This window comes from Impatiens glandulifera, chromosome 4, assembly GCF_907164915.1.
Source record: "Impatiens glandulifera chromosome 4, dImpGla2.1, whole genome shotgun sequence".
Classification (NCBI taxonomy): domain Eukaryota; kingdom Viridiplantae; phylum Streptophyta; class Magnoliopsida; order Ericales; family Balsaminaceae; genus Impatiens; species Impatiens glandulifera.
In genome coordinates, this window is record NC_061865.1 from 54,473,227 (window position 1) to 54,494,647 (window position 21,421).

A 21,421-nucleotide genomic window follows, 5' to 3' on the forward strand; every position below is an offset into this window, starting at 1 on the left:
AACTCCCCGATCTTTCCTAGTACACTCAAACCAACCTCTGCTGCCATTTGTATGCCTTGTTCTTTCTTTCTTTCTTTCTTTCTGTGTTCTTGTATCTTAAAAAAATAATGCACATAATACAGAAGAGCTAGAAATGATATACCAAGCAAACAATATTTGAAAATTATTATTATTGGAGTGTACTAAAAACATAAAGTTAAGTAACATCAACTAAAGATGAATGATTCGATGGTCATTAAATTAATAAATATGATTAGTTTGCTTTAGCTTTTTCATTTCAATATATGAAACTCTAATAATAATTAAGTAACATCATCTAAAGATGAATGATTCGATAGTCATTAAAGGAATAAATATGATTAGTTTGCTTTAGCTTTTTCTATTCAAAATATGAAACTCTAATAATTGAATTACATTGCATTGAATTGATTCAGCTCATTCTTGTCCCAATTGCCTAATCCCTATGTTTGTGTAAATCAAAGTTTTTTAAAAAAGAAAAAAAAAATATATAGCATGACCCTACACAGTTCACCCACGTCAACTTAGTGTTACTAATTAAATTTAGTGGCCACTTGAACTACCTTAATGGGTTAATAAATTAAATATCTGGTTCAATTTCCTTTAATTTTTTATTATTATTTTATTGGTTGAATGATTAAAATATTATTATTTTTTTAATGTATACCGAAAAAAATGAAAGATAAGGTACCGATACCAATATTAATTATTGGTACGGTAAATCTATAATATTTTCAAAATTTTTGTATATCGGAAAATACCGAAATAATAATTATAAATTAAAATATATATATATATATATATAATACTTATAAAGAAATAAATATATTTAATATTAATTTAATTAAAAAAATATAATTTTAAAAATCATATCAAAATATAATTATACTTTTATTTATATATATATATATATAATTTTTAAAAAATATAATAATAATAAAGAGATGATATTTCATATTGAAAATAATTTGAGCTATTATTATACTTAGAATCTTTTAAACGAAATGCTTAAGTTTTTTTGAGAAAAATTATTATACAATTAAACTTCAAAAATGATCTAAGATTCTTTAAATGGATCTTAATTTATAAATTGATTTTAACAAATTGATTTTATAACTAATATTAACTTTGTCTATTTTTTATAAAATAAATAATTTTTTAAATTAAATTGTAGATCAGTTAGGATCTTTAAAAAATATTATAAAATTGTCTTAAAAAGAAAACTAAGTTATTTTTGGAATAAAAAGATATTATTAGTTATAATTGATTATAAAATATTTGATTTAGGATAAATATATTTATTTGATTTTGTACAGGTTTCCTTTTTTTTTTTTTTTTTAAGAAAGGTAAAAGGGCTCAAATCCCAATAACTTTATCTCTCACCTATAGCTCTAAACAAACACCAATATTTGTTAAGTTGGTCACAAAATTTTGTTTAGTGGATTTTGGCTAGAATAAATAAAAGGAGCAGCCCATTGGAAACCTCCTTTTGATCATCTTTTATGTTTGCATAGTCTATTACATCTTATAAAGATTAATGTTATTTAAATTTGTTTTTGTTTGATTTTAGTAATAGAATATAAATTAAACAAAACATAAAGAAAAATAATAGAAACTGAAGGTAAATAAAAGGTCCCTTGACCTAAAAATAATTTTTAAAACCAAAATCGGTTAGCTAATGAATTAGCCATTTAGATGATTATCGGTCAAAAGTATCAAGTTCATGTTTGAACTTTAATCTTTCTGGGGCTTGAAGTATTTAATAAGTATTTTGAACATATAGGCTCGGGATGATTTGAGTTTAATATTGAACAATGTTCACTTGACAAAAAATTCTCCCAAAAAATATATATATTGCCTGATTTGTATAGTTATTTTAATTTTCTGAATGTTATATCTAGGTTTTTCTATTTTATATAATTTCTTACATTATTACAAAATCTTATTCAATTTAGGATCGATTTAGATCACCAAATGTTTAGTTAGTTAGAATTTAGGTCAGAAAATTGGAATGACAGTAGATTTACCGTTTATGTTGTTAGAGGCACATCTGACCGAGAAAAACAGACCTGTAAACGCGTTGTGGAAGCATCCAACCAACCAAAAAAACCCTACACATGCGGAGATCGACCCCTTCCCAACGCTAGCACTCCCTGATGCTATAGTGCCTGTCCGACCAAGGAAACTAGCCAGATCTTGCATCTGGCTAGGTTTCCCGACGCATCAGACTAAGGATCTCCTCTGCTGGCTAACTTTATGCACCTGAAAAGAAGAAGTGATGCTGCTGAACGTGGCTTCAACTGAGGGAGGGATGTTAGCTGTTGCACGCTGCCAACTGTTGAGGCTGATTGTTGACCCGATGCGGACCACAACCAGGCGATGGCGGAATTTTTTTTATAACCACAACCGAGAAGCGACATGCCATCCGACCGATGACATGGTTTTCGACCAGGGATGCTTAGCCACGTCCTTTTGTACATTATTTACTTTATTTTTTTGTTCTTCTTAGATTTAAGTTTATTTTGTTGACATTTTTTATATTTGATAGATAGGTTTGTGGATTGTTTGATCCTATGTTAGAATAAATTATAAAATCAAACACTTAACTAAAAATTGAACATAGCCTTAACTGGGAAATTTAAAAATTGAACATAGCCTTAACTGGGAAATTTGATGAAATGATAAGTGCCTTAATTCCAAAAAAGGTCCGCGCCTGCTAATGTTTGCAAAATGGGCCTGATTTACCGCTCATTTACGAGAAATGTCATTCACGAATTTTCATCTAAAATGCGTGAGTTGATTAACACGTTTTAGATTAAAATGCGTGAATGGTATATTTCTCGCATTTGATATTTCTCGCATTTGATGTTTTATAAGTTATCATATTCCATTTTTATATATTTTACACAATTCTCGCATATACGATTGATAGACTGCGAAAGAAGACGGCTAATGTTTCATATTGATCTACAAAAGACTACGAAAAAAAACGATTGAAGAATCTCTACGACTGCGATTCTACAAGGAATAGAAAGAGAGAAATGAAACCTGTGGTAGGAATGGTGGTTTCAAACAAGATGCAGAAATCACTAATGGTGGTTGTCGACAGACTCTTTCATCACAAGCTCTACAATCGTTACATCAAGAGCACCTCCAAATTCATGGCTCACGACGAGTGGAATCAGTGTAACATATATGTTCTTCAATTAAGAACTATATATTTATTCTTTTCCTTTATAGTTTTCCAAACTTGAATATGTCAAGACGACTGTAACTTTGAATGGGTAGTTAGAGATTGTCGGTAGAGTTATAAGGTAAGTGTCTACTAATAGGCAATAGATTATCTAAATATATATTATGTTGTTTTATGAGTTAACATCTCAGTATCTAATCCAAGTTTCATCAGTTACTGATCATGTTGGGTGCAAGACTCAGGTGCCAAAGCAGCTGATTTTGATGATGACGATGGTGGTGGTCTGGTGAGTTATGAAAGTGGTGGTAATTGATAGAAAATTGATGTTACTATTACCAACTCATGCAGAAGCTTGATAGGAGTGGTACCGCAACAAGGTTTGTCTCTGTTTTTGTTGTATTCTGAAACATATTGGACTGTCTTGTTAAAAGAAGTTAATGTTGATTTCCATCGTGAAAATCTACATTTGTTATGTTTACAAAAAATTATAATGATCTTGAAAATATTCTGATCACAATCTCTTCCAATTCTTGGAGTACCAGCGCTAAATAGGGTAGCTTCAGGTCAATAGGCCGTTACCTTACCCTTACCCATGAATGGACAAGTTGCCATTTCTGCTGCACTTCTTCCAACAATTGTGGTGTCGGAGCCTATTGGAATCCCCAGTGAATGTCTCCTCTTGAAGAATATGTTTGATCCGACCATGGAGGTAATTTTTTCTTCTTTTTTTCCAAATCACTTTTTTGTTCTGTTTTGAGACTTGATTTTACAACTATGTTGTAGATGGACCCAGAGTATGATTTGGAAATCAAAGATGATGTTGAGGCAGAATGTTCCAAATATGTCCAGTTCTGCATATTCATGTTGACAAGTATGTTTATTGATGCATTTGATATCGGAAAAGAATATGCAGGAATAATATTGAATTTAGCTTACTTTAAAACTGATTTGATGATCCCAATTCACTGAATACATGAATAGTGCTGGTTATGTATATCTTCGATTCGAAACCATTCAAACTTCTGCAGCTGCTCAAGCAACAATGCATAAAAGGTGGTTTTCACGCAAGATGATCTCATCAGTATTTTTGGTAAGCCTCTTTTTTATCCTGTTTTTTATTGGTAATTTATTTAATCATACCAAGATAGTGTATGCCAAATTGTTGTTGTTGTTGACATTAATTTCAGATGAAAGCCATTGAAAAACATGTCGGGGGGGAAAGAAATTGACTTAGACAAACTTCAAGCAAGAGAAAATCAAGCTCAGATTCATAAGGTATTATTTATCTATTTTGTGCGTCTGTTTCATGCTTTATTAAAAGACTCGAGGAAGAGGAGGAGGATGACTAATTGCTCTTTCTTTCTCAGCACTACAAAATATCTGGACTCGAACTGGGGTTATCCTCTATAGCTGATGCCATTATAAGCAGAATTGCTGCTCGCGATGCCTTGTTAACCAAGAACTAACTTATATAGAAATTTGAAGGCTCTATTCATTCAAACTTTTCTTTTAATTTTAATGTAGTGTAAGAATTTATTGTTTCTGTCTCAGTTTATTTTTTACTTTACAAAGGCAAAGTTTGTATTAGCATATTTTGGCATTTATATAGTATTGGTACTCTTCAAAAATTTATTTGCATAGAAAAAGATCTTTAAAACAAAACAAAATGGTCTAAAAATCCTTTCAACTGATAAATATACAAAGATGCAGATAGAACGGTAGAGTAATATTATGGAAAGAAGGCAATCAGAACGAGTGGGCTCAGACACATGTATTCACAGATCATAAGTCATCTGTGAACTCAATTGCTTGGGCTCCTCATGAATTCGGGTTGTGTCTGGCTTGGGATCTTCGGATGGAAACATCTCAATTTTCACTTCTAGATCCGACGGTGGTTGGGATAATTCCATGATAGAGTAGGCTCAACCTGTAGGAGTAACATCAGTTTCTTGGGCCCCTTCTGTTCAGAAGCTGGTGTCTGGTGGATGTGATAATACTGTGAAAGTATAGAAGCTGACATCATATGGATTATGGTTGTGATATGGACTAGTGTGGGGGAAAGAAGGTGTAAATGTAATTATAAAATCAAGTATATGTAACCCAATACAAATAATGTCCTAAAAGACATAAGGTCTTATAATTGAAAACAAAATTGAATTGTGGATAAATGCAATATTAAAGAACACATTGAAGCAATGTACATGCTTCATAATTTATCTCATTTTTCAGTACATTTTTAGTTATACATTCAAACGCAGCTTCAACATTCAAGCCATCTTTTGCAGAAGTCTCAAAATAAGATATGTTACCCTTAGAAGCGCACCATGCCCTTGCTTTTTTTCTCTAAAACCTAAAATTCAGAGTAGTATGTATACAGTGATCAGTAACCAAAATAAGTCAGGAAATATTTTAAGTTATTTTCTGATGTCAAAAAATGATTCACACATACCACCCTGTTGTTTCCACCATCAACATCTACCTTGTTACCTAGGACCTCAAATGGAAAGTTCTCAGGGTCACGTGGGCTAGCCTAAAAGACCCCAAAAAATGAACAAAATAGTTAGTTTAGTAAATTTATGAATTTTTTAACCAAAATAGTTAGTACCTGAAGCAAAAAGGACATAATCACATTAACATCATAGACGAGAACACAACAATCAACCCCTCGATAAAAAGCAATGTCAAAACTTTGGAACCTTTCTTGTCCTATTGTGTTCCATATCTGCAGGTATTGATTACTATACTAAGAATATTGAGAAATTAAATGTATAACAACTTGTGTACTGAAAATTGGAAGTAGAAGTAAGACATTTAGATGAAAATGCGTGAATGACATTTCTCGTAAATGAGCGGTAAATCAGGCGCGCGAGGGGTATTTCAGACTTTTCGCAGGGTAAAAATGCCCATTTTGCAAACATTAGCATGCGCGGACCTTTTTTGGAATCAAGGCACTTATGAGAGCCATTTCATCAAATTTCCCCCTTAACTTAGACTTAGGATTTTTTTATGAGTTCTCACGAATTCAATTTTTTTTAATAAAACCTCAAAATCAAAAAAATATGAATCGAGTCTCCAAATTGTTAATTGTTCACTTTAATAAGATTCTTAAAAATCAAATTAGACTTAAGCTAACTAAAATGTTGATCAGTAACATGCCTAGTCTCGATCTTAAGGAAATTCTTGTTTGTGGATTATAAGATTTGTCTTTGTCTTTTCTTGCCTTTTATCTCATTTAATCCTTAAAATGTTAAAATGGAAAATTTTAAAAGTGTAAGAATTTTGAAAAATGACAAAAATTAATTAGTAGAGACTTTCATGGAGTTGTGAGACATTGTGTCTAAAAAAATACTCTTTCTCACACGTAACCATGTCGAACTCACTTCTATTAATTTCCTAATTTTTAAAAATTAGGTGGTGACTCTTTAGTCGTGAGGTTGGTTAAAATTCGAATAAATCTAAAGAAAACTTATGACATAATTTTCATTAAATATCACAATATCTCCCAGATTCGATGAGATGATAATTTATAGAGTTAGTCTTAAAATCCTCAGTTTTATAAAACTTTAATTTTTTGATCACCCTAAAAAAATAATTTTACTAGTTGATTTGGGAAAAGGTGACATCAAATAAGAAATTAGGTGACTTAGGTTTCAAAGATTTTGAATTTAAAAAGCAAGCGCTTAAACAAGCCCGGAGGCTTATTCTGTTGGAAACGTTAGTGGACAATCGATTTATTCACTCACAAACTCAAGATAAGATTAAAAAATGGAATATATTTTTATTTCAGTTCATCTTCTTTCTACAAAGACAACTACTCTATTTATACCAGGAAGAAAAAAACTCTTAAACAGTCAGAATTAATAATAATTAAGACCCCTATTAATCAAAAGATAATAACATATAATATTAATTAGACATTTAATTCTTATTAAGACACCTATTAAACAAAATATAATAACGTCTAATTTTCAATTAATTAATTTTATTTTCAACACTCCACTATAAACTTGTTTTTTCTTCGTGATTCCAAGAATACTCTTCATTCAGCTGAAAAACTTCCACTCTAAGAGGCTTCATAAAAATATCTGCAATTTGATCAACATATTTCACATATTCAAGTCTGATATCTTTTTTCGTAATACTCTCTTGGATGAAGTGATATCGTGTATCGATGTGTTTACTTCGATCATGAAAAAATAGGATTCCTTGCTAGAGCTTGAGTAGACTTGTGGTCAACAAAAAATGCGGTCGCTTCATTCTCTGACAAACCTATCTCCTTCAACATTCTTCTTAACCAGATTGCGTGACAAACACATGTTGTCATCGCGACATATTCAATTTCACAAGATGATAGCAAGACAATCGCTTGTTTCTTCGAACCCCATGAGATTGCATTAAATCCCATAAAAAAGACAAATCCAGTTGTGCTCTTTCGATCATCTATATTTCCGGCAAAATCACTATTGGAATATCCAACAAGTTGAAATTCCTTGAACGATAAATAAAACAGTCCAAAATCAATCGTACCTTTCAAATATCTCAAAATCCTCTTTGTCGCCTTCACGTGATCCGTCGTGGCACCTCCATGTATCGACTAATAATTCCAACACTAAAAAGAATATCCGGCCGAGTACATGTCAAATACCTTAGACATCCAATGAGACTTTTGAATAGTGTTAGATCCACCTTTTCTCCCTTTTCGCTCTTGTTCAATTTAGCTTCAACCTCCATAAGGGTAACCACCGGTTTACTATTCAACATATTGAATCTCTATAGAACTTCTTCCACATATGCTTTTTACCCAATAAAAATTCCATCATTCGATTGACGCACTTCTAATCCGAGATAAAATGACATTAAGCCAATATCTGTCATCTCAAATTCTCGAGCCATATCATTCTTGAAATCTTCAAAGACTCGAATTATTTCTAGTGAAAATAAGATCATCCACTTAGAGGCAAACAAATAAACAATCTCCATTTTATCCATTTTCACAAAAAGTGCATACTCGTGTGGACATCTTTTAAATCCTTTCTCACAAAAATAAGCATCAATCTAACTATACCATGCTCGAGATTCTTGTTTGAGACCGTACAAAGCCCTCTTCAACTTTAATATCTTTCCTTCTTTTTCTTTCATCATATAGCCTTCTGGTTGCTCCACAAAAACATCCTCCTCAAGGAAACCATTAACAAATGCTGACTTCACGTCCAATTGGAATATTTTCCAATTTCTTTGTGCCGCCAGTGAAACAAAAAATCTGATTGTTTCTAGACGAGCAGCTAGAGAAAATACTTTATCATAGTCCACTTCATGTCGTTGTGGATAAGACGACTAATCTCGCTTTATATTTTTCGACAATACCTTTTGCATTCTTTTTCTCTTTGAATATTCACTTGACACCAATGGACTTCTGACCCGCTGGAAGAGAAGTAAGTTCCCATGTATTGTTTCTTTCAATGACTCGAATTTCCTCTTCCATGACTTGTCTCCATTTCTTCTCTTTAATAGCCTCTTAAAAACTCAAAGGCATTGTTTCGGCTAAAAGACAGAACATAGAGACGTCATTAATTACCTCTGTATTCTCGTATAGTTCATGGATAGTTCTCATCCTTATTGATCTTTCATTAGGGCTTCCACTTGATGAAGATGCACTAAAAGATGTGTACGGTGTCATCGTAGGAACTACGGGCTTCCATGTTTCTTCTCCATGATTGTTTGTTGACGGAATCTTCATTAACTTCCCAATTCTAAGAAGCATCTTCATCGAACTTCACATCACGACTCACAACCATCTTTTCGTTGACAGTATTGTAGAGCTTGTACCCTTAGATTTTATTTCATAGCCAATGATCACAAACTTCTTGCTTCTATCATCAAGTTTGGTTCACTCTTGCTCCAGCACATGTTTGTAGGCAATACTCCCATAAATCCTTAGGTGAGATACATCTGGCTTCTTTCCGCTCCAAGCTTCAATTGGTGTTAAATCTTTCATGCTTTTGGTCGGACAATGATTAAGGAGATACAATGCACATGCCATGGCTTCCGCCCAAAATTCTTTTGGCATCTTCTTATGTTTCATAATGCTTTGAGCCATGTGAGGATAAACCGGTTCTTCCTTTCAGCCACTCCATTTTGTTGTGGGATCTTTGATAGAAAAACTAGATAGTTAATTAACAAGTAATTAACTATCTAAAATAACTTAACTAAATTCAATCTTATGTGCAGGTACACATCTCCATCCAGACCGGTCAAATCATTGCTAAGTACATATCTCCAACCAGACCGGTCAAACTGATTATCCTGAAAGAGCTCAAATCGGAATCCCTCAACTAATCTATCCTCTCAGAAATCTGGATCGGCCTTACCTCAGACCCGGTTGAATTGCAAACCGAATTTGTCTGGCTGGTTAAATAATCCTGAAGATCTTAAAGCCACCGTACTTCTCCAATGGACACATTATTCAAAGACATGAATACGTTGGAAGTTAACGTGTTAAGATAAACAAAATATTCCTTGGGAATATTAAGAAGAAGGTTCTGAAACAAGGCAAAATACGGGCAAATGATTACTTGATATTGCCCAAGTCCACAAACAATCTTCAAGGGGCAGGCGACTGCCAAATGTACAACTACCATGTGTACAAAAGACAAAGCGTGCAAGGCACCTAATCCGGACCGGCACGGCTCCTTCTGACCAATCACCTTGAAGAGAGAGAAATATGACCGTTGTCATATTTCCACTATAAAAGGAAGCACAAATGCTAAAGAAAGGCCTCTTTCTCGTTCTCCAGCTCCCGCGCGAAAAACTTGCTCTTCTTCAACCTGATTCTTGCGCTCATCATAAAAGCTTTTAACTCTGAATCCTGCGAACAAACTCTAATAAGTCTGAAAAGCTATTGAGTGATAAGAACGAATTGAAAAAATCTGTGTATTTACATATTTGTAAGAGTGTATTACAATATTGTGTGAGTGTTGTAAAGTGTACATCGAGTAGTAAATAAGATTCGATTGTTGTGTTGTGAAATATTCCTTAGTGAATATCCTTCTCATTGTTTGAGAGGAAGGGGTGACGTAGAAGCTTTATCTCCAAACATCCATAAAATTTGTGTTCTTGATCTTCACTTACTTTTGGTCACCAAACCAACCGAACCGGTTTCCCTCATTCAAACCGACTTCTCTCTCTCTCTCTCTCATTTCCAACCGATCTGTGTGTGTTACTTCAAGTAGAAACAAACATTTCCACCCTTGAGCTCGGTTCAAGAGTTTGTGACAGTTTGTGTAGTGTTCATACCGGTTTTAATTCTTAACCGAATTAGAGTCAACCGTTGTGTGTGTGTTTAAGCGGTCTCCTTTAGCCGGACCTCGGTCCCCTATCGTCGATCCCAATCCTAACAATCTTGGAGTTGTGAGGAAACGCCTAATGTCATTTTTCTTCACAGAAATGGTTAAAGACATCAAAAGTAAACTCTTCAACTCTATCGGTTCTCAACACCCAAATCATATATAGCTAGACACTTTCTCCACCAAAGTTTTGAAATTCTTAAAAGTATCAAAAATCTTAGATTTTCCTTTCAAGAAATAAACTCAAGTCTTCCGGCTAAAATCATCAATGAAAAGTAAGAAATAATTACTTTTATCATAAGACGATGCTTTGATTGGTCCACACACATCGGTATGAATTAATTCAAGCAGCTTCGTTGCTCTTGAAGTTGCTTCTTGCATGTTTTCCTAAAAGACACGCTTCACAAAGTTGATCTGTATGATTGATTTAAGGAATCCCCTTCACCATTTTCTTTTTGGACATCATTTTTTGGCCACCAAAATTTAGATGTCCCATACTTATGTGCCAACACCACGCTGGATCCGTCACGGATACTTGCAAGAAGTTTGGTCTTTCGGTTTGAATAGGAAACAAAAAAATCATATTCTTCGACATCATCACCTTCGCAATTAGGTTAGCGCTTCCGTCTTGTAGACAAATATTATGATCCTTCATTAAACCTGGTAGCCTTTTTCATGAGTTGCCCCAAACTCAAAATATTACTTTTTTTAATTCAGGGACACATCGGAAATAAATTTGCGTGTACCATCCTTCAACCGAATAAAAATGGTACATTTGCCTTCAATATGGATTTTTGAAGCATCTACGAAAGTGATATTTCCGGTTGCCTTTTTCTCAGTCTCAACGAATTTCGACTTGTCGCCACACATGTGGTTACCCGCACTATTGTCAAGATATCATTGACTTTCACCTTCAATAACTTCTTGATTTAGCGCCAACAACAACGTCGACTCTTCCGTTTCTTTTTCTTCCATGAGATTGACTTCTACTTTCGCATCCTCGGCATACCAACAGTCACGAGCATAATGACCCAATTTGTGATAATTGTAGGTCAACGCGTGCCTTTTCGTATCCTTTCTCGTATTTGTCACTTCCTTGTCTTCATCCGCGTCCTCTTTCTCTTCCTCTACCTCTTGGATTTCATCGAGGTTTTTCACTATTTGCTCTCTCGATGTCTGAATTTCTGTCATGTCCTCGACCGCCACCACGAGAAAAACCTCGACCTCGACCGCGACCTAGATGAACTACGCTCCCCTTTTTTCCAAACAAATGATTTATTAGAAGGCTTGCTCTAAAGGCTCCTTCTTGTGTTTGTTCATCCGTTCCTTGTGCACCTGTAACGATCGATTTAATTCGTCGATTGAAAGTTTCTCCAAATCTATGTTCTCTTTTATTGCAACCACTATATGATCAAATCTTTAATGTAGAGAACGCAAAATTTTATCGATTACTTGAACATCTTCTGTGCTTTCGCCATTTCGCTTCATCTGATTGACGATAGATAAGATCCGCGTAAAATAGTCTGAAATAGACTTCGATGCTTCTTGATGAAGAGCTTCAAATTATCCCCGTAAGATCTGAAGTCGCACCTTTTTTACCTTAACAACTCCTTTTTGGGAATTTATTAGAATTTCCAATGCCTCCTTCGATGTTGAGACATTTGCTACTTTCTCAAAAGCAGTATCATCCAGACACTAGTGGATGATAGAAAGGGCATGCTGATCCTTCTTTTTGTTCTTCTTGAACGCTTGAGTCAAGGCCAACGTCGCATCCTCATTAGGTTCAACAATCCCACTCTTTACGATTTCCCATGCACTTTGGGAACTGAGTAACGTCTTTACTCGAATAGACCAACTATCATAGTTGTCATTCATAAGACGCGGATATTTGAACATCGAAGACATCATTGCTTTAATACCATTTTGTTGAAAATGTTAGTGGACAATCGACTTATTCACTTACAAACTCAAGATAAGATTAAAAAAGGGGAAGATAATTTTATTTCAGTTCGTCTTCTTTCTACAAATACAACTACTCTATTTATACTATGACAAAAAAAACTCTTAAACGATCAGAATTAATAATAATTAAGACCCCTATTAAAGAAAATATAATAACGTCTAATATTAACTAGACATTTAATTTTTATTAAGACACCTATTAAACAAAAGATAATAACGTCTAATTTTTAATTAATTTTATTTTCTAACATATTTGTGAACCAGATTTGGACATTTTTTTTTTAGGAATATAGGTTTATAATAATTCTTCTTGTCATTATGTTAAAAAAGTCTCCATATTTGAATAATTTTATGTGGGGAAAGAATTATTGGTTAATGGATATCATTGAGATATTCGGAATGAAAAGACGGGTTGGCACGTGTTCTGATAAGTGTCTGCCTGGAAAATACCTTATTCCAAAAAACAAATACATGTTAATTTTTCTGACTTTGTTGATTATAATCTGTGACACGAAACAAATTTGTAAGATAAAATTATCATTAGTTGAAGAAGCTGATGTCTTGATTTGATCACATTGTCCTGATGGAAATTACTTGGTTAAATAAGGTTTTTGATTTTTATGTTCTAATTCTATTTTTTTTTTTAACAAGCATCTTATTCTAGACAGGATATAGAAGAGTTTTGGAAATTTATTTGGAAAAGAAATTTCTTCCCTAAAATAATTTTTTATTATCTGGAGTGCAAGTTATAACATAATTACAAACCTTGAAAATCTGATGAAACACAAGTTGGTGGCGGATCCAATTTGAGAGTAGAAACGCGTTGTGAAAAATGTAAGGAATTTTGGATATGTTTGAATCATAATATCAATGTTTATGTTTCTCGGGCAATTCGATCGATTATAGGATTGAATTTGGGAACCATCAATGGAAAGAAACTTTTAATGCTATAGTAATATATATATAAATGAAAATAAATATGCTTTAGATATAGAATGCCATTATTAGATCAAGCTTTAGTACTATTAAGTTGTTATTAATACACTTTTTAATTAATTATTGGAGAGGGAATAAAGAGTATCGAATATTTCATCTACTTGATTGATGCCATGTTTTTCTATCCATGGCTTCAAATAAAGATAAAAGTTGTCACTACTAGTGATGACTAATTTCCCACTTTAAGTTCTTATTTAATAGAGATGTTTTATTCATTTGGATTTAAATAAAAAATTGGTCTAGGTATATTAAAAATGATTAAAATCGTTTAAGCACAATAACAAAGAATGACACGAAAAAATAAATAAAAAAGCCATAAAACATGGCATAAAAAAAAGTATTATATTCTAATGAAGATTAAATCTTTAAAAAAAAAAGTTACCTGTATAAGAGTTCAATCATCTAACCGTGAGCTCTAAGACTGTCGCCTATTGGTTTCCGACGCATAATCTTACGTCGCCCAAATATTAGTCGGCGTAACTTTTATCGACGCTTATTTATGCGCAGCTAAAATTAAATTAAATGTCGCCAAATTATTTTATTTTAGAATTATTTTAAATCAAATCAAAGATATAGTTTTCAGAGATTTTTTTAAAGCTTCTTTTAGCATAATTTGTTTTTTTTACTTTTCAATTGGATGGTTTAGGCAAACTTATCTATTTCCAAAGATGGAACTATTAAAAAAACTCATAATCTAATTAAATGAAATTGAATAATTTTGAAAATTTCTCACAAATACATTTTCTTTAGATAAACATATGCATAACACATTCCACGTTCCACGTCCCAAATCTAATTAAAATCTAATTAATGAGTATACGAGGTTACTTTCTTTTTCAATGTCCAATTTGAATGTTTCATCTCCACTTACCTAACAATAAAACAAAAAATATGTTTGCACAAGGTCGGCCTAACAAGATGTTGAGTTATGGAGCCTACACTTATAATAAACTCTACATTGTAAATTAGAGTTTATTGGGTTTTTTTTTTTGTTTTTAGCTTGGGCCTGACCAAAGTTGTTTAAGTTTATTAACTGAATGTTTATCCTATAAATATGTGATTATTAAGGGTTTACATTGTGAAGACAAAATTCTAAAGAGATAAAGTGTGAGGGAAAAAAAACTTTGTATTCCTTCTTCATAGTGAAATCTGCTGGTGGTTGAAGTGGACGCAACTCAATTTGAGTGAACCACTATAAATTTGTGTCTTCTTGTGTTCTTCTTTTTGCGTTTTTATAGATTGTTTCAAGTTAGTCAGATTTGGGAAATACAAATCCTAACTCAAGAAGAATCATGTATATAATTTTCAAATTTAACACAAAAAAACAAGAATAATTCAAAGGTATAAATCATTCCTCCTTTGAGAAATTGTTTAAGAGCTTTAAATCGCCAAATTCAGTTCAAAGGAAAAGAAAACAAGAACAAAGGTTCAATCCAACTCATTTCATTTTTAAACAGCATGAGAAGCCTATTGTTTTTTTTTTCATTTTGAATTTGAACTTCATTCTAAACTCAAACCATCTCTATAATCTTAGTCTAAGAATGTAAATTCAAATCATCATCTTCTATAATATGTTTTTTAAGAAGTTTAACAACATCATCAATTTTAATTTTAAAAACAGTAAGCCGTTTATTTTTCTATGAATTACTTTCTCCTTTCTTCTTCTTCGTTAGAACGTAGAAGACCTCACTTTGATACTGATTGACAGATTAAATTAGATAAATATAGAAGATGAATTTGTAAAACTAACCAATTTTATTAAAGGAATAAAATACTATATATTGTCATCATCTTACCATTAGAAATTAAATAAATTACCTATACTAACTAACCGATAAGAATTATACGTCTCCTTATACAACAATAAACTAATAAAACACATAATCTATTTTTCTTAACATATATATGAATCGAAATTAAAAAACAATTTTTTTCTGGAAAAGGAAGAAAACCTATTTTCTTAATGCTTTGATTACAATTTTGACATTTATGTTGAACTTGATGGTAGACAATTATTTGATGATAAACTGAATTGATGAGCTGTTTTTGAACGATAAAGGTATTGTTGCATCGTGAGTTTGAGAGAGGATGTTAGATATATTATTTTATTATCTTTATTAGCATTCAAGGGTATTTTAGTCTATTATTTAAGTTTGCTAATAAGAAACCCTAGTTTTACTCTATTTTATCAATTGACAGGTTCCATTTCTGCATCTATTGATGATTTAGCCTCAACTTATGTAACTCTTTTCCAATCAATTCCTATTATTTTACTCTAACAAGCTTCATTTAGGAAAATTAACCATTAAATTGTTAAACTTTTGTGAACTTTGGAAGAAACAAAAAACAGAGAATACCGACCTCTTCCATGGCGATTGTATCATCCTATCCTTCTGACCATCAACTTTTGAGGGGATTGTATCATCTGAAACACAACATGAGACGAAGATTGAAAGCCTCAAGTACGAATCCATAATAGTTAATATGGAATTATTTGACTTGATATTCATGATTTGGTCTCTTAAATTTGGCATGATGAAAATATGGATTGATATATTATGTACTCCATTTGACTATCATTCTCCATAATAAAAACATCATATTTAAGTCATATTTATGATTTGATTCTCTTACAAAAAAAATATATCTATTTATTAATTTGGGATTATGACAAGGTAATGTGTGTTTTGAAATTCAATCATATCTAAAACTTGAAAAATAACAATAAATATATATATATAAAAAAAACCAAATGACTTAATGCTTTGATTAAACTTTTGACATTTATGTTGAACTTGATGGTAGGCAATTATTTGATGATAAACTGAATTTTGACACTGTAAACGAACAAAACAGTAGGCTGCAGTTCATTTTCTGTTTCTGGGTAGGCTCTGTTTTGCAAGACTCAAAAACCAAACAATTCTTTGTCATTTCGAGCTAAAAACCATAGTTTAGACATCAACAAAAGTCGAGTGAAAATTTACTAAGGAGTGGAAAAAAAGAACTATTCCCGAGAGAAATAATTCATCCCCATCCTCCGGATTTTATCAAATAAACATAACGACAATAATATTACAAAAATAGAGTATCAAAAGTATCACCAAACACAACAAAAATAAACATTAAGAGAACCAGCAGCAGTGAAACATAAACAAAAAAAAATGCTTAAAAAATTAAAGTATTTATGCATATATATATAATGATAAGTTCTTGTAGCAGAGAGCATTACTAATTATGATGATTATGTCTCTAGCTATTAGTTGTAAGCATGTAAAGACATTAGTATTATTATTTAGTAGACACGATCGAAGCTGCAACTTATTTAATAGACACGAAAACAATAATGTGTTGCAGATTAAGCAGCCCTGAAAAGGAGGAAGACAGTAAGATGAGTAATCAATTACATGATGTAATTAATATAACAGAACAAATCCTACTTACCCATTAATTCCTCAATCTTCTGAATCGTCGTCGTCGTCTTCGTCGTCGTCATCATCATCATCATCATCATCATCATCTTCATTCATGTTCTCTAGTCTCTTTTCTTCTGTTTCTTTCTGTGTGTACAACAATAATAATAATAATGCAGTAAACTTAACTTAAAAAGCTTAATTTATAAGGAAGAAACCAACACAAAATAAAATAGAAATAGAGAGGGAGAGGGAGAGAGCACCTTGATATGGCGCAATGCAGCGTTAATGTCACCTTTCCAAGTATCCTTTACATATACAGTATCAAGTCCATAAAATAGAGTGCCCAGCATTGGAGAATCCAAAAAGCCTGGAGAGAGTGCCTCTAGCTTGGGACATCTTGACACCCACAGATTATTTAGTGATGACAACTCCCAAGTATAAGCAACATCACAAAAGCTCCTCAAACCCGATAGACTCAAAAGTGTCAATCTCCCAAGGAGTGGAAAGAAATGACTATTACTTCCTCCTCCTCCTACTCCAGCTTTATCATCTATTATTACTTCCTCCTCAATATTCTTCATCACCACTTCCATCATTGGACATTCACAAATATCTAGACTCGCAAGGTGATTGGCAGCGACTCTACCTATATTCTCCGAAAACAAATATCTCAATTTCCCACATTCACCAACTTGCAGGTATGTCAAGTTTTGAAATAAAAGCACTCCTAGTCCTGGCTGGTTCATTTCATACACATGTATTAAATTGCTTAAATTACGCAACTCCATCCGTCTTAATACAGGAAATATCTTATTATGATGTCCTTTTCCCTGTCTCCCTCCCTCTTTCCATCCTACTATATAATTTATCTTTGGCAATCCATCAATTATCAACTCATCTAAGCGAGGAAACGAGACCTGCATGCATGCAAAATCAAAATCAAACACATCCATTTAATATAAGATATAATTAGACAATTTTCTTAATACAGGAAATATCTTATCTAATTAATTACACACTCTACTTGTTTTTCTCATGTATCAACCAGATCAGATCCTCTCTTTGTATACTACATATATATAATCCTATAAATTATATTATTAGCTAGTTATTCATCCACTACTTTTTATTAATAAAAGTATTCCCTATTTAATTATACTACCCTAAAATTAACTAATAACAATTTTCATTTACTATTACCTCATCATGACCAAATAGTGTTCTTTGCTGCGCCTTTTCCTCTTCATCGTCCAAATTGTTGATGTTCACGACAATACTCGTTAATTTGTCTAAGTATTCGAGATCCAATTCCTTCAAATTAGGGAATTCAATTGATTTTCCCCCCTGCTCTTCTACCACCGTAGATACTCCTATTATTCCCTTCAACATTTTACAATTTGCAATGAATAATTTTGTAAAATGAGAAACACGCATCAAGAAGATCTCCGATAACACATATCTCAAGCTGTCACAACTATCGATGGACAAACTTTTTAGGGATGGAGCCACAAAGTTGCACAGGCTTTCAATATTTGGAATAGATAAAATCTTCACCTCCTCCAAAAAAGGCATTTCCAACTACGAAATAATAAATATAAAGAAAAATTACTCATAATGATAGGACATGTTATTGTAATCATGAAATTTATATATGCTCGTACCTTGGTGGTTGGAAAGATAAATTGCTTCAATCCTTTTAGCTCCAATCTTTTTAATTTATAAAAATGATTCTCGTTTAATCCTTTGCAAAGATCATTGCTTATAAATAAATTTGTAATGCCCTTTTCTATTAAGACCCCAAGTTCATGTAGGAAACTGGTGGTATTGTTTATATCATTCTCCAACCAAAGTTGTCTTTTCCCACTTTCAAATTTAGTTCTCTCGCATCCTCCTCCTATTCTTATCTCAAATTTAGTTCGCTCGCATTCTCCTCCTATTCTTATCTTGAATTGTTCTAACAACGTTGAAGAAGAAAATAGCATAACACCTCTCGGCACTTGTTCAATGTTGGGTACCTCCAGTTCCAATTTCCACAATTTATGCAAGTAATTTAACTCATCGATACCTGCTGCATGATTGTCTCCGCCATTAACGTCTTTTTTTTGTAGCCTCCAATCTTGAAAACTCTCCCACATGTACAATTCTTCTAGATTAGTAAGCTTCGAAAGAACACCATTGAATATAAAACATTTGCACCTAGTCAAATCCAACAATCTTAAGTTTGTTAACTCACTTATTTCGTTTGACAAATCTTTAATGGTTGAATCTCGAAGGCTAAGGATCTCCAAACACTTAATATGTCCAATAGAAGATACACTCATATCCAAACTCAATCTCTCTAGGGATAACATCTTCAACTTCGATGGAAACTCACTAATCTTACCTAGATGGCAAACTATATTTATAACTTTGAGATTATCCGCCACTTTAGGTAAATTCCATGATATTTTAATATTTGGTAGGTAATGATTCGAACTATCCAACCGTAGTAGTTCCAATTTTGAGCCTCGAAATTCCACGGTATTAGGGACATCTAAATTATTCTTCCTGAACAATATTGAAATCATCTTAGTATGTGGAGTATCTATATTCTCTAGTTCGTCCATACCATCACACTCAAGATAATTAATACCGTTATTTTCTTGTTTTGCAATTGAAATTCCCACATCTCTCACCACATCATGCATCTTCACTGCATATTCTTTAACATTTATTAGCAAATTTCTCTTTGTTAGGTCGTCTAATAAGGTCTCTACACGATCACTTATACGGTGTAGATTCATACCTTTGAAGAGTTGCAAACCCACTACATAACGATACAACGTCTCGATGGGAATCTCTTCGTCTTCTTGGAATAAGCAGCAAAACAAGAACAAGCTTCGGGCATTGGGATCTTCTAAGAAGTCATAACTCGTCTGCACGACCTTGTCTATCTTGTCATGGTGTAGTTGTTGACTCTGCAACCTGTAAAGCATATCGTTCCACACGGATGTTCTCTTATTTACGAGAGCGCCTCCTACAACCTCAAGCGCTAGGGGTAGTCCTGCACATTCTTTCACAATTTGTCTTGCTATTTCATTTTTTTCAATATCATCATTAGGCAGATTGACTTTTCTTTTAAACAAAGTCAAGGATTCTTCATCTGACAAAATGTCAAGAGAGAATTCTTGTTTGGTGATGTTCCGTTCACCTGACCACAATGAATCTTTGTTTCTAGATGTGTAAATTATTTTACAGAAACTCCCATCAACATTTGATTTTGTTAATGGAAAACCAAAAGCATTTAAATCAAACTCCTTCCAAACATCATCCAACAAGACAACAACCTTTTTGTTACTAAAAGCTTTTCGTAATTGTTCTGCTCTTAAAATCCCATTCTCTATTTCTTTAAGCGAAGACCCTAACATCTCCGCGACTTCTTGTTGGATAGTATTGAAATTGGGACTATTGGAGACAGTCGAAATAACTTGAACATCAAATAAAGGCTTAGGGAAGTCTTGTACCTTTTGGAGGACTTGCTTGGCCAATGTAGTCTTTCCAATGCCTCCCATCCCGCATATCCCAATTAACATTGTCTTTTCATCCCTTAACTTCTCAATGATGTCTTCCACAATCTGACTTCGGCTGTTGAAATCACGAGCATCTCCAATGTAATCGCCTATATTTATGGGTGACACGGGTAAGGCGTGACCCGTCTGTGGCAACTGAGCACCAGATTGAACAAGCTCAATTATAACAACAGATAACTTCTTCCCCTTCCTGCCCAAAGAAAAGCGCAAGCTTATATTAGGACACCATTTTATGGAGAAACACCCTTTCTGAACCTCGGCCTTCTCATTGAGAAGACTCTTTGCTTCTACAATTATTCCGTCTGCATTGTCAATCCACAACTTGACGATTTCACCTAGGGTGTTCCGCTTCCTCATTTCTGCATCTTCCCTTGCTTGTACATCGTTTTTCATTGCTATTAGTTTTTCTAGTTGAGTTTGGAGTTCTTGAAAGTTATTGTTGAAGCAGAAGAAATAACCAAGTTCTCGTTGAATTGGCTCAATCAGCAACTCCCCGATCTTTCCTAGTACACTCAAACCAACCTCTCCTGCCATTTGTATGACTTGTTCACTTACTCGCTCTCCGTGTGTGTTCTTCTTTCTTAAAAAGAATGCAAAGAATATAGAAAAGAAATGATCTCTCTAATTAATACTGGTAGGTGCGAGTCTGGAAATAGAATTGTTACTGCATGCATTGAAGAAAATAATAAATTATTGTACCATTTCCTCTGTGGGCCTTGAAAATGAATTATTGGAAAAAAAAATATGTGAATGCGTGGTTGCATGAAATGAATTATTGGAAAAAAAAAAGTGAATCAAATGTCATTTTCTAATAATAATGCTACTTTATATTTAAAATTTAAATTTTATAAAAGTAAATTAAAAATATTTTATTATTTTTATTAAATAAATGGATGGACAGTAGAAAATAAATGAGATTACAAAATA

At 32.9% G+C, this 21,421-nt stretch overlaps 2 protein-coding genes across 2 annotated transcripts; both read right to left on the minus strand.

Moving 5' to 3' along the window:
* Nucleotides 1–5,386: 5,386 nt before the first annotated feature.
* LOC124935416 (ras-related protein Rab7-like) lies at nucleotides 5,387–8,978 on the minus strand. Its single transcript, XM_047475850.1, has 4 exons — nucleotides 8,787–8,978; nucleotides 5,817–5,954; nucleotides 5,655–5,741; nucleotides 5,387–5,554 (listed from the first exon to the last, which is right to left on the minus strand). The coding sequence occupies exons 1-4, from the start codon at nucleotides 8,976–8,978 to the stop codon at nucleotides 5,387–5,389; spliced, it is 585 nt and encodes a 194-aa protein (XP_047331806.1).
* A 3,271-nt stretch (nucleotides 8,979–12,249) lies between these two features.
* LOC124935417 (disease resistance protein UNI-like) lies at nucleotides 12,250–21,115 on the minus strand. The gene is made up of 4 exons (XM_047475851.1): nucleotides 18,722–21,115; nucleotides 18,126–18,305; nucleotides 17,186–17,842; nucleotides 12,250–12,390 (listed from the first exon to the last, which is right to left on the minus strand). The coding sequence occupies exons 1-4, from the start codon at nucleotides 21,026–21,028 to the stop codon at nucleotides 12,250–12,252; spliced, it is 3,285 nt and encodes a 1,094-aa protein (XP_047331807.1). The 5' UTR covers nucleotides 21,029–21,115.
* Nucleotides 21,116–21,421: the final 306 nt, after the last annotated feature.